This window comes from Triturus cristatus, chromosome 7, assembly GCF_964204655.1.
Source record: "Triturus cristatus chromosome 7, aTriCri1.1, whole genome shotgun sequence".
Classification (NCBI taxonomy): domain Eukaryota; kingdom Metazoa; phylum Chordata; class Amphibia; order Caudata; family Salamandridae; genus Triturus; species Triturus cristatus.
In genome coordinates this window covers 784,985,359-784,998,169 of record NC_140590.1, presented here as the reverse complement: position 1 = coordinate 784,998,169, position 12,811 = coordinate 784,985,359, and the positions used below count along the sequence as shown (strand labels likewise).

The window sequence follows — 12,811 nt, the reverse complement described above, 5'->3', positions numbered from 1 at the left end:
CTAGATCCTCCCAACTCCCGCTTGCTTGTGACCATTGCTGTTGCAGCCATTCTTGGAATGGTCTCATGTGAAGCCGTACATTGGGGACTAGGTGGATGCAGGACACCATCATCCCCATGATCTTGCTCACTGTTCTCACTGTCAGAACTCGCCCCTTCTGGTAGAGACGCGTCTTGTTTAGCAGGGCTATTGTTCTTCTGTCGCTGGGCATCACCGTTCCGTCTATGGTGTTGATCTTCGCCCCCAGGAAGATCTTCACCTGTTCTGGTTCTATCGATGACTTCCCCCAGTGTATCGAGAACCCCAGGTTTGTTAGTGTTCTTGTCACCCGTTCTGCGTGCTCCTCGCACTTGTCGCGAGTGCTTGCTTTGACCAGCCAGTCGTCTAGGTAAGGATACACATGAATCCCTTCCCTTCGTAGGTACGCTGCTACTGCTGCAAGGCATTTTGTGAAAACCCTTGGGGCTGACTTTAGGCCGAATGCCACGGTTGGAAACTGATAATGATCCTGGTTGATGTTGAACCTTAACAGGTTTTTGTGTCGCCTGTTCATTGGGATGTGTAGGTAGGCGTCCTTGAGATCCACGGTGGACATGAAGTCTCCGCCTCGCATTTGGGGTAGCACTTCTTGTAGTGATGTCATCTTGAATTTTTGCGTCTTTATGAATTTGTTTAGGAACCTTAGGTCCAGGATGGGTCTTAGTGATTCGTCCACCTTTGGTACAAGGAAGTAGTTTGAGTACACTCCCTTTTTCCTTTCTCTGCATGGCACTGGTTCTATGGCCCTCTTTTTCAGTAGTTAAAGTGTCTCCTCCCTGAGTTGAGCGAGCTCTTGACCCGAGCGCTGTCTTCTCTTTGGTTTCTTGTTTGGAGGCCTTTTCTCTAACTCTATGCACTATCCGTGCTGTATGACGTTGAGAACCCATTTGTCGGAGGTTATTTGTTGCCATTGTTGTAGGTAGAGGCCCAGTCTTTCGCCCACCGGTGTTGCATGTTCGTAGGCGCTTGTTTTGTGTAACCCCCTTGGTGTTCTTACATTGCACCTCACCCTTCGGGGTATGCTGTGGGTGAGCGTCCATGTGTGTGTAGTCACTTAGATGAGGGTTGGTCTCCCCCTCTCCTCCTTTGGCCACGTCCGTTTCCTCTCCCTCGAAAGGACTGGTCTCGAGGCTGGTACTGCCAGTTCTGCTTCTGCTGTCCCTGCTAGCTGTGACTGTCACCCTGCTGCCTGTGCTGGAATGTCTGGTGCGACGTACCCTGCTGGCTTCCTCCCCTTCCATAGGGTCTCCGATTTGGGGTGCCTCTTCGCATCCCTCTGAATTGCAGGGCCCCCATGGATCTTGCTGTCTCATTTTCCTTTTTCAGTTGGGTGAGCTTCTCGTCCACAGTTTCCCCGAACAGCGTTTCACCGTTGAAAGGGGTGTTCAGTATGTTATTCTGGACTTCCTGCTTGAATCCAGAAATTCTGAGCCAAGCCCATCTCCTTTCAGTGATCCCTATGGCCATCAGTCTGCTCGAAGTTTCCGCCCCGTCCAATGCAGTCTTGATGAATGAGTTGGCGATATTCTTCCCTTCCTCCACTAGATGGGAAGCCCTTTGACGGTACTCTTCTGGGAGATGCTTGACTAGTTCCCCCATCTCATCCCAGTGCTGGTACTGGTGTCTGTTCAGTAGCGCGTTTGAGTTTGCCATGCGCCAGTGCATTGCGGCGTTTCTTTCTACCTTCCTTCCAGTGAGGTCCATCCTTCTGCTCTCCTTATCAGGAGGTGGCCCGAGGTCGCCGGCACATTGGCTCTTTTCCTGGCCGTGGAAGCAATCTGCAGTGACCGATCCCTTGATGTAAGGAGGATCCTGCGAGGAGTGCTTGTACTTCTTTTCCGTTCTGGGTGTGATGGACCGGCATGTTGCCGGGTCCTTAAACGCCTCCTTCCCTTGGTTCATCACGCTTTGGAGCATGGGGAGGAACTGGCTCCTCGTCTGGATGGGGAGCAGAGTTTCGAGTAGAAAGTCTGCTTTCGGCTTCTCCTCGTCCAATTTCACACCAAAGGCTGCTGCAGCACTCTTGACGACCATGTTGTACGCCCCGATGTCGTCAGGCGGCGAAGGCCTCGAAGGATACGAGTCCACGGGCTCTTCGGGGTTTTCGGTGTCGATGTCCTGCCATTCCAGCTCCTGACTCGTCTACGGCGCCGAGCCGTAGAACGACTGCTGATCCTCTTCATCACCTTCTCCCTCATAGTAGGGGCCTTCTTCCTCCTCTTCAGGATCTCTCGACTGCTCTTCGGCGTCAAAATCTCCTTCTTCCTCGATCTCAACGACATCAGTCGACGGGACCGTTGGGATTTTGAATTGTTTCATTCTTTCGTCGAACTCCTTCTTCCTCTGAAGGATGCTCTCCATCTCCGCCTCGAGCCTTCTCTTTGTCTTTTCCATGCTTGAGATGTGCTCGGCGTCGACCGCAGGTCTCTTCGACGGAGCTTGCGTCGACGCGGCCTTGTCTTTCGTCGCCGAACGTCCCACCTCGTGGGTCTGTTTCGACGATCTCTGCCTCTCGGCGGTCTTCGGCACCTGGGAGTCCTTCTCGAAGGATCCGCTCGGCCTTTTGTCCTTTGAACCACGGGCGGACGTTGAAATTTTCGGCGCCGGTGTTTCCTTCGAGGACTTTGACTCATTCTTTCGAGAGTAACCATCCGATTTTCGGGGCCCTTTCGGTGGTTTTGTACTCGACGTGTCTCTTACCTCGTCAGGCGTTTTCTTATCGGTCTCTGCGACCGTCAAGACATCAGGTCCCTCGGCAATGTTGTCTTCATCATCGGTGGAGAGGCCCAGATCGTACAGCGACGGGGCCTTACCCTTGCCTTCCATGCTGAAGTTGGCTCTCCTCTGATGTTCTCTCACCCGGAGAGTCTTCGGCGCGAAAGCGGAACAGGCGTTGCAGTCCTTGCTCTCGTGGTCGAACGGCAGGCAAAGGTTGCAGACCGGATGTTGGTCCTTCTGCGCGTACTTGTGGCGGCAGTTAGGGCAGAACTTAAAAGTGTCTTGTCCATTGCGCTCAGAGCCTCGGAGTGCGCATTTTCCTATGTGCGTCGAAGAATTTCGAGGATCCCCTCCTTCTTCGTCGTCCCGGCTGTAATACCTTTCTCTCTGTAGTCTTCTAAAGGTTCTCCTATAATGAAACTCGTGTATTTTCCTTCTTCCTTCGTCTAAAAGCTCTGGAGCTTCTCGATGACGATCCAGACCCAACAGCGGAAAAAAGAATCTGAAGATGGCGCCCCAAAGGTGGGACTTCCGCAGGAAGCACGACGACGTCACAAGAGGTGCACCAAATGGTGGGACGTCGACGCCCACCTGGGCTACGAAAAAACAAAAAAAAAAAAAAAAAAAAGAAAGACTACGAATCCGGACCCAACCATCAGATCGCGGAATAATGCACAGCATAGTGAATCCAGAAAGATTCACGCTGGAAAAATAAAAGCATTTTCATTTACAATGCCAATAGCTTAAACTCCTGTAAATGCGAGACCTATTGCATTGCAAATGCTTTTTAAATGTGCCTCCCCTTTCTTACATGCAATGCTGTGTTCAGAGTAGAATGAATAATGACATTTACTGGCTATAAAACCACAAAGTTTCTGTATGCAGGACAAAAAGAAAGTAAGGAAAGCAACAAACAAAAGCACAGCAACTGAGACTGACACGAAAGCCATCCAATTTGAGCAATGATTGGCTCTGTGGAATATTAAATACAACGAAGTCTGTAGTGAGACCACCAAATAGAGATACTTCTCAACAGGGCCTCTGGCAGAGTTTTTAATATTTATTTGGGTGTCAATCAATCAGCATTTGTAGAGAGCAGCACTGTCACCCCTGGGGGGTATCTGGGAGCTGGGGTGCAAGGTGTCTGTCGAAAAGCCAGGTCTCGAGGAAACGGCAGGAAGACACGAGCAGAAAAAGGCAAAACCGAGGGCAGAAAAACAAGCAAGCAGAAAAGGTAAAACAGAGAGCCGAAAAACGACCAGCAATGGCAAAACAGAGCAGAAGAGTGCAAAAGAGAGGGCAAAAAACAAGCAGAAAGACCACATAGGGCAGAAAAGGCAAAACAGAGGACAGAAAAGCAAAACAGAGGGCAGAAAAGGCAAAATAGAGGGCAGAAAAACTAGCAGAAAGGCAATACAGAGCAGAAAAGGGCAGAAAAAAGCAAAATAGAGGGTAGAAAAACGAGGAGGAATGGCAACGCTTAAGGCAAAAAAACACGCAGAAAAGACAAAACAGAGGGCAGAGAAAGGCAAAACAGAACAAGAAACGAGCAGAGGAGGCACAGAGAGCAGCAGGCAGACAGGCAGCAGAGGGTGGCGGACTGCAGGGAAGCTGGACAGAAGAACTGTTGCAGGGGGAGCTGGCACGATGACCTGGGTGGCAATTTAATCATATAATTATTTTCCCTTTGACCTAAATTGATTTGGGAACTTTACTGAGCTAATTCCTTTACTTTTGGTGCTGCTATTCATGTGACGTGCATTTTCTTTGAGAGGAGGCAGATTCCTTATGGCAGTCTACCAAAGATAAGTTGGGCATTCTTCGCACAAATCTATTTTCTTTCTAGGCGCTGAAGTATTGGTGTAATCTCAGCCACAACTCACATCAAGACTGATGCCTCTCAAAATCTATGTACGCGAGGTGTAGATGGCCAAAACATGGAGGAAATTGTCGGCCTCCTGGAGAGACTATTGAGTACATGATGAAAGAGGGGTCACCTTTGAGAAGTTGAGTATATTTGCAAGGTAAATTTAAGGGTACCCTAGGACATTGGAGAGGCGCTGTCATGAACTCTGAAGTGTCCTTAGAACATAACTTTTGAACTGCAGGACACTATCATATTTCCTCGCATGGCAACATGCTCTCAAGATTGGTGCACTCCATGGTTATATTTGTGAGAACAAAAAGCCTCCCAGCCCTAGTTACCAATCAGATTTGTTAAATAAGCAATTCGTATTTCTAGGGAACTGATTAGAGGGATATGGAAAGCCCTTAGGCAGCAGATTTGAAACGCAACGGTGTAAATGAGAGAAGAGCATGGTATAGGAAAGGTAGGGAAATTGTCAGAGCGAACTAAAATACAGTGCGGCATCCAGGTGAAACTTGTTGTTCTTGTCCACAGGCGAGGCAATGAAGTGCACTACAACACTGTGAAAAAAAGCAGAAAAGTGGAATGGAGAGAAGAAACAGGCAACAGGCAGAAGAAAGCAAAGACGTGTAAGGGGTGGGTACAAACAGCAGGGGGTAGGGAAGCCATTAGATGTAGGAATAATGCGGCCAGACCGGATGAAATATGGGAGTTAACAGTTGTAATGCATAAAACACTGCCCTTACTTTAGCTGTTGCCTGCTGTGGATGCGCTGCAGAGGTCAGCTCTGGGCTGCCATTCTCCCCTGTGTAGTGCGCTGCAGCTCCCAGATCAATCTTAGCAGGGTTTCCGGTTCGCTTGTGTCTGGTGGTTGTGGTTTCTGTGGCCTGCGTGATATGGATGTGCTTGGTCGTCACTGTCTCTTCCTCATCTTTAAATTCGCCTTTAGAAGACTTGGCTTTTCTGGCTTTTTTCTCCTCGTCACTGTCACTGAGAAAAGAACAAGCCAGTTTTTATCAGATACGTTAATGCCAAACAATGTAACCTAGTGTGCCGGTATGCCAGAATGTCAAAATCCAATGGGTATAGTTAAAAGCAAAACTGTGTGCATATTTGAGTGCAATGCAATTTTTCATAAGTAGGTCGGATGAGAAGGTGCAGGTCTGTCTAATAAGGTGCATAAATGTCTTGATCTACTTATTTTTTTCAACAACATCAATTTCAACTAATGGCGTCTCCACGTTAAACAAATGGGTAAATATGGAACACACATTTGCAATACCAACAGGCCTGGTTTTAATGTGATACATCCTGCGCTCGCAGAGGCACACCACTGACCCTGCGCGCGCGCACACAGGCAGCACCTCTCATCTTGTCGTCGTTCAGGAACACCTCATCTTGCACTCATCCCACCCCCTGACCTCACATAGGCACACCGCTCACCCTGCAAGAACACACTGGCAGGAATCAACATAAACCTTTATACTGACCAGACCTGAAAATGGAACAAGGCTCACATGAGAACTCTCAATATTCACCTCTTCCATTTCGGCAAACAATTTTTTTTGTATGCCCTCATTAGCCAATGAAACACTTCTTCGGCCCTAGCAGGTCACAAGGGCTGGACTCCCTCAGCACTAAACAAGCATTGGCAAAGTCAATAGGTCTTGATATACAAGATCTATTGGCTTTGTCAATGATTTTTGCAATGCAGCATAGCAGCACAGCCGCTCTGCAACATGGCTGAAAGTTAAAATAATAAAAGCGATAGGACGTGGCAAGAGTTGACCGTGTCATAACCCTTTCATTTTCTTAACTTTCAGCGGTGTTACCCATGCTGCGCTCCTGTCCAACACAGTTAAAAAAAACAAAAAAAACTGACAAAGTCAACAGATCTCTTGTAGGCGTGACCTACTGGTTTCGTTAATGCTTGTTGTAAACAATGTCTTGCAAACAAGAAAACACACTGCCCGCAATTAATAAAACACCGAGGTGAGAGTGAGTTTCGAGTGTCTTTTGACTTTTACTAAATAGAAGAAACGGGACGACATACTAAAATAAAACAAAATGCGATACAAGGTAAAGACCCAGGATTGGTATCGAAATAGAACGAATGAAAGATGATAAAACTCAAAGTTTGTTCTTACAACTCCAACCACCACATGTAATCACTCATTACATTCTCGTCTCTCATTGTTGCCACCATCACAATACAAAAAGGTACACTGTCAACAAAATCTAAATCTAAGCCGATCACTCAGTCTGGTTATTCGAGCTCACATAAAACAGGGAATTACTTCATTACCACAGTATTCAATGTGTAATGCAGCAAAAATAAGTACATAATTGAAATAAGTTCGGATCATCCAAATGACACACTTTAGAGCGGGCTGCTCTTTGGACAATAATGTGCTACAATACTAGATCACAATATTTAGGCTTTGGCACATTTCCTACTACCCAACGGCCCAACAGGTAAAATAAACTCCAACTGAGCTGAAGGAAGGTCAACCAGTGTCCACAAAGGGAAGTCAACAACTTGCTCTTTGAAGCAGAGGCATTAATAGACCTCCCCTACGCTCCTTGCCAGTATTGTCCGAGCAGGTAATATTTAAAAGTACGCAAGTGGTTCGTTCTGAAATGAATGCTGGTCAGTAAAGACACTTTAGGGTAGTGTTCAAATGAGCCTCTTTCCAATAGTTCAAACAAAACCAAGAGCAAAACTGCACCAGTCTTCTGGAACCGCTGGTAAGTACTTCTGATTCTGACCCTCCTGTTGGTTTTTTCCTTCAAGCAACAACTGTAGCAGGGGAGGATTTATGTCCAGTTTTAGAAGACGATCGACTAAAGTAATCAATGGCGCACAAATCTAAGATAAATAGTCCCTGGCATGCTAAATCTGTAACCAACAGAAAACTTCATAAATTAGTAGTAAAACAGAGATCATGTAGTGGCGCGGTGTGGGCAGAGGGATTAGTTCATGCATCTGAAGCTTCACACAAACTGATATAGGAAATTGAATGAATTCGGAGTAGTGGCACGCTGCGGTATCTTTCAAACAACCAACGACAATTACTAATTTCATAAAGAAGGGAATGCAGCCTGCAGTTTAAATGTGAATACGATATGTGCTCAGCCATATTCTGCGCTGTGCGCAAGTCAGCAGGTTCACATGTCAGTTGTGTTCTATTTATTGCTCTACTGCTGTACAGGCAGAAAAGAGCAACTGTTTCATGGAACCACAGTTAGCAGTAGGATGGTATTGTAATTGCATTCAACGGGGAGGGTCGGGCAGATGGGAGCAGCAACATGGCAAGGGTTAGGTGGGAGAAGCATCACTGAAAAGAGGTGACTGGGAGAGGGAAGAGACTGTACCTGAATCACAGTGCGAGCAGCGGAGAGACACTAATAAAGAGGCATCAATCAGTGATTGGTCTGTGAGACAGTGAAGAAACAGGAAGGCACGCCTGGCCTGTGCTGTCCAATTAGTAGGCAGCAAAGAAGATTGACAGTGAAGCTAAACAAATGGTAAGCAAAAGGAGGGCTTCAAGCCCTTTTTGTAAACAAGCAAGACGGATGTGCTAGCTCATGCTATCGCAGACACAACCGTAAATGAAATAGCAATGAAACTGCTAATCACTGTAAATTATTTTTTGGTGCGCTACTTTATCAAAAGGCACGTAGTCGAATAACTGCAGGTTGGAGGTGACTTCCTTTTGTGCCACCGGCATCAGTCAGCATCCAGCAGGAAGTTATAGGCTTCCCTCACAAGCGATCTTAAAATGCATGTAACTTTCATCTAAAACAGGCATACAATCCTCACATTACGATGCTGTGATTCTCTTGCGAATAATAGCGCATCCAGCTGGCCATTGTACTACTTGCTCATACGACATGAAACAATGCAAGCAATTTTCTCCATTATTTTTATTGGTATCAGTATTTTACACTTCATTTCCATTACATTTTGTGAATAATTCAAAGTGCACAAACTGCGATGGCACTTATAATAAGCAAAAGCACACAACTATTGCCCAATCCAATGCTTGTAGAGAAAGACAAATGTGCAGAGTCAAAGCCCCTCTCTCAGTACTGCCCCTTGAAGCTCTATTTCGGGTGATTATATAACCAATGTTGAGCCAGACCTAAAAAGGAGCAGAATACTGTGCAAGGTACTCTCTATAGTAACTACTAACTGGCATTTACTAGTTCCACTTCTTCCAGTCATCTAGGTGCCAGTACCAAAAGCTGAGATCTTTTTTTGGTCATTCTGTTTGGTAGATGATTATGGAGGGTGGAATACAGTTACTACAGGCACAAGTACATCTTGAGCTACAGTATAGTTGAGTGAGGCAGCTGAAAACTGTCAACCCTCACCTTCAGTCAGGTTCATGGTTCAGATCAAGCCTTTCTGCCAACATGTTTTTAAATAACATTTTGTAATTGCACTTCACATGCATTTCCCACTTCAACCATCTGTTGCACTGCAACTTGATCCATAATTCTCATTGCTTCCTCCATTTCCTTTGTGATTGTTTCATTAGTCGCATATGTGTTCACTAACAGCCAAGTGGCCCAATGGCATTTTTTAAATAGCGAGCCAGTCCTTACCTTTCAGCCATTAGCTCATTGCATTTTGTGAGTTGTAGTTTCGATTTTGATTACATTAGTTAGGGCCTAAAAATGTAAGCATGCAAAGTGCTCCAGGGCAAATAGAAAGGAGTGGCTGAAGGTTTCATGCATGGCAGAGGCCTGATTGGCAGCTATGCTCTCACAGTACTCTGGAGTGCATAAACTTGACAGTGATCCTGGCAGCAAAATGTGAGCGTGGACTGCAAAAGAAGATTCTCTTGTAAAGATCCGTAGGGTGCCTCTGAACTCTGGGCAAGAGTGCTTTGTTTAGATCCAGTTTAGTGTAGACAGGTTTGTTTATTGGTCCTGGGTGTAGTAGATGCTAAGATTGCAGCTACAAGATCTACGGCAGGGTACTACAGGTGTTCCAGTGTTTTGTTCTTTATGCAGGATTGCAGTAGGCGAAGACTTATGTATGTTTATGGGAAGGATGGAGCTATTTCCATCTGCATCCTAAGAATGGTGGCACCATTAGCATCGTGATCATGCTTCCAAGAGACAGCCTACACTATTCCAGTTCTGGGTGTCTGTACAAGGCCCGTTGGAGAAGCCAATTGATGATCTTCTGGTAAGACTGGGGCACTGGCAATCACCTATATTTAGGAATGTTTTAAGCAAGGGGTCTCTGAATATGTGATCACTAACGCATGGATCCTGAAGATCTCTTGCCTAGGAAAAAGAAATGGTTACTTGCCAGTAGAAGTAGTTTTGCAGCTTGAAGAATTTTCTGCATTCAAATGCTGTGCATCATCCCGCTATCTAGTAGTTGGGTCCGGAATTGTCTGGGTTTTTTTTTTGTTCTTTTGGTCGCTGTAGACCACCATTTGGTGCCAGGTATGTCCCCCGAGTGACGACAGACGGTATCCTGGAGGTCGATGTGCGTGGTGGCCATCTTCGGATTCTTTTTTCTGCTCTCATTCTTTTTTGTAATCCTTGGGATGGTCATTGAATAACTGATGTAGTCCTTTGCTTCCCCAACTGTTTGTTTACCTTGTAGGGGAGGCCGGATGGGTCGCGCATGTGAAACTAGAAAATTCATCAAGCTGCAAAACTACTCCTATTGGTAACCATCCATTTCATTTTGCAGCGTGAATCCTTTTCTGGATTCACATGCTGTGCATCAGATTATGTAGCGGTTTCTCCCGTGTTTGGGAGGCTGTGGTGAAAGGAAGAACTTGCAAACAGGTGTTGAAGCACCCTCTGTCCAAATTGATCTTCCTTATGCATTTGTATATCCATACAATAATGCTTTGTAAAGGTGTGTGGCAATGCCCATGTTGTTGCTGAGCAAATGGAATCAATGGGTACAGTGGCCATAAATGCCAGCATTGCTCCTTTCTTTCTAGTGGAATGAGCTGGTGGTCACATTGTTAGTTCCTTTTTGGCATTGGCCTAACATAATTGGATAGCTTGTACTATCCATCTTGCAATAGTTGCTTTTGTGACAGTTGATCCTGTGTTGGTATGTGCGTAAGCAACAAACAATTGCTTTGTTTGCCTGATCTGATCCGGTTTCCTGCAAATAATACAGTAAAGCCCTCCTTACTTCCAGGGTGTGGCGGCTTCTCTCTGCTTTAGTCTTGGGGTTCTTGTAGGAGAATGTTTTGATTTTAGTGGACTTAGATACTACTTTTGGCAAAAACTGTGGGTCAGTCTTTAAGATTACTTTAGCTTTGTGTATTTGTAAGTAGGGTTCTTGTATAGTTAGTGCTTGCAGTTCACTTACTTTTCGTAGTGATGTTATAGCAATGAGAAAGGCTGTTTTGAGAGTAATATCTTTAAGGTCCGCATCATGCATGGGCTCAAAGGGTCCAGTCATCAGACGAAAGTACTGTATTTAAGCTCCATGTTGGTATAGGAGCAGCTCTTGGTGGAGCAATTCTTTTTGCTCCTTCTAAGAACCATTTGATAACTGGTCTTGTAAAAAAAAAAATAGCTTTTGCATGATTTTCCTCGTGTATGCCACTATGGCTGACACGAGACCAGAGGCAGATCACTCACGCACTCAGAGAGATTCTGCAGGTCAAATTGTTTTAAAAAGCTCTCTATTTTGCTGCTATTCTAGATTGCCTTTTTAACTGATATTTTATTCTTTTACATTTATTTACGTGTTGTGTGGGGTCAGAGCTGTGTTCAATGCTCTGGGGGTGAAGGGGCTCACTTACTTCCGGTTTCTGCCTCCGAACGCCGGGTCAACAGTCTAGTTGCTGTTCCTGGCGCAGTCTCACTTGCATAAGGGCGCGTGATGACGAGGCCGCGCAGCAGGCGTGCCTAAGGCAAGCCCGTCTGCGCCCAACTGGGCCCAAGGGCCAGAACCCCTGCATCTTTCCCCCCAACTCAGTACTATTACTCCAGTACTCAGCTCAAACAGTTAAACGGCTCTTCGGGGACCACCTGTGCTCACTCTATCCCGCCGGAAAAGTTTCCCAAAAGATGTCCACACTGCAGGTGTAATTTTTCAGTACCTACCTCATCTAAGGACCAGTATAAAATATTGAACTGCAGATCCCTGCCGAAACATACAGCAGAGATCTGGATGCTCCTTAAGGACTCCGATCCGGATGTGCTGCTTCTTACGGAAATCTGGCTCAGCTCCAGCTCTGATCCAGACATTGTGCAAGCACTCCCACATGGGTTTGCGATGCAGAGGGTGGACAGAACAACAGGTAAAATGGTGGGATTGCTATTATTTATAAGGAACAATTCACTTGTCGCCTGCTTGGGAACCCCCTTTCAGATTGTGAGAAAGCCCACTTTACCATGGAATTTACGTCACACCTGTCTTTTACAGGCATTCTCATCTATCGGCCCGCCCTGGAGCGGTAGGAACATTTAATAAATCATTGCTGGAGGCAGCGGTCAACCTGGCCAGCTCGGCTGATAATTTTACTCTCCTTTGAGATTTCAATCTTCATTTTGACGATCGACGAGCAGTAAATGCAGTCGAGCTGGTCAGAGATCTGGTGGCTTTCCAATTGCCCCGAAAAATCCTACAAGCTACTCATGTTAAAGGACACCTCCTCGACCCGGTGTTCTCTAATCTAAAGGACCGTAAAGGGAAATATCCTATCCCTATTCCATGGTCTGACCACTTCCTTATCTCCCTTTCCTGGTATCCACAGGCCACCACACCCCTTACTCAATTTAATTGGACCCAAGGTCGCTCCTGGGCTAAGCTCCCCCTGGAGAAATGGGCCCATGAACTGGAAAGGACTAGACCTAAACCGGACCCCTGTCCAGTAAAAGCCAATGAGGACTTTTCTAGCTGGATAGAGGAGTCATTGGATGTGGTCTTTCCGAAAACTAGGATAAAAAAGACCGGCGGACCTCTTAGCTCCCTTTGGTTCTCCCCCGAACTGCGCACCTTTAAAAAGCGTTCTAAGGTTAGGGAAAGACATTAGAGGAAAGACTTCCAACCCACCAAAAAGCTGGAATATAGGGCAGCTATTAGTGTCTATAAAGCAGCAATAAAAAACAGCCCAGGCCTCTTATTACGAGGGTAAGATTTTGTCAGCTGCCAACTCCCCAAGAGAACCCTTCATTATTATTGAAAAA

General features: G+C 46.1%; 1 protein-coding gene across 2 annotated transcripts in view; it reads right to left on the bottom strand.

Moving 5' to 3' along the window:
* CLINT1 (clathrin interactor 1) overlaps positions 1-12,811 on the bottom strand; it is a 565,784-nt gene that overhangs the window by 222,206 nt on the left and 330,767 nt on the right. For both annotated transcript variants that reach the window (XM_085617596.1, XM_085617597.1), the window contains exon 7: positions 5,371-5,614. In XM_085617596.1, the coding sequence (XP_085473722.1) occupies positions 5,371-5,614 (244 nt within the window). The remainder of the gene's footprint in view (positions 1-5,370; positions 5,615-12,811) is intronic.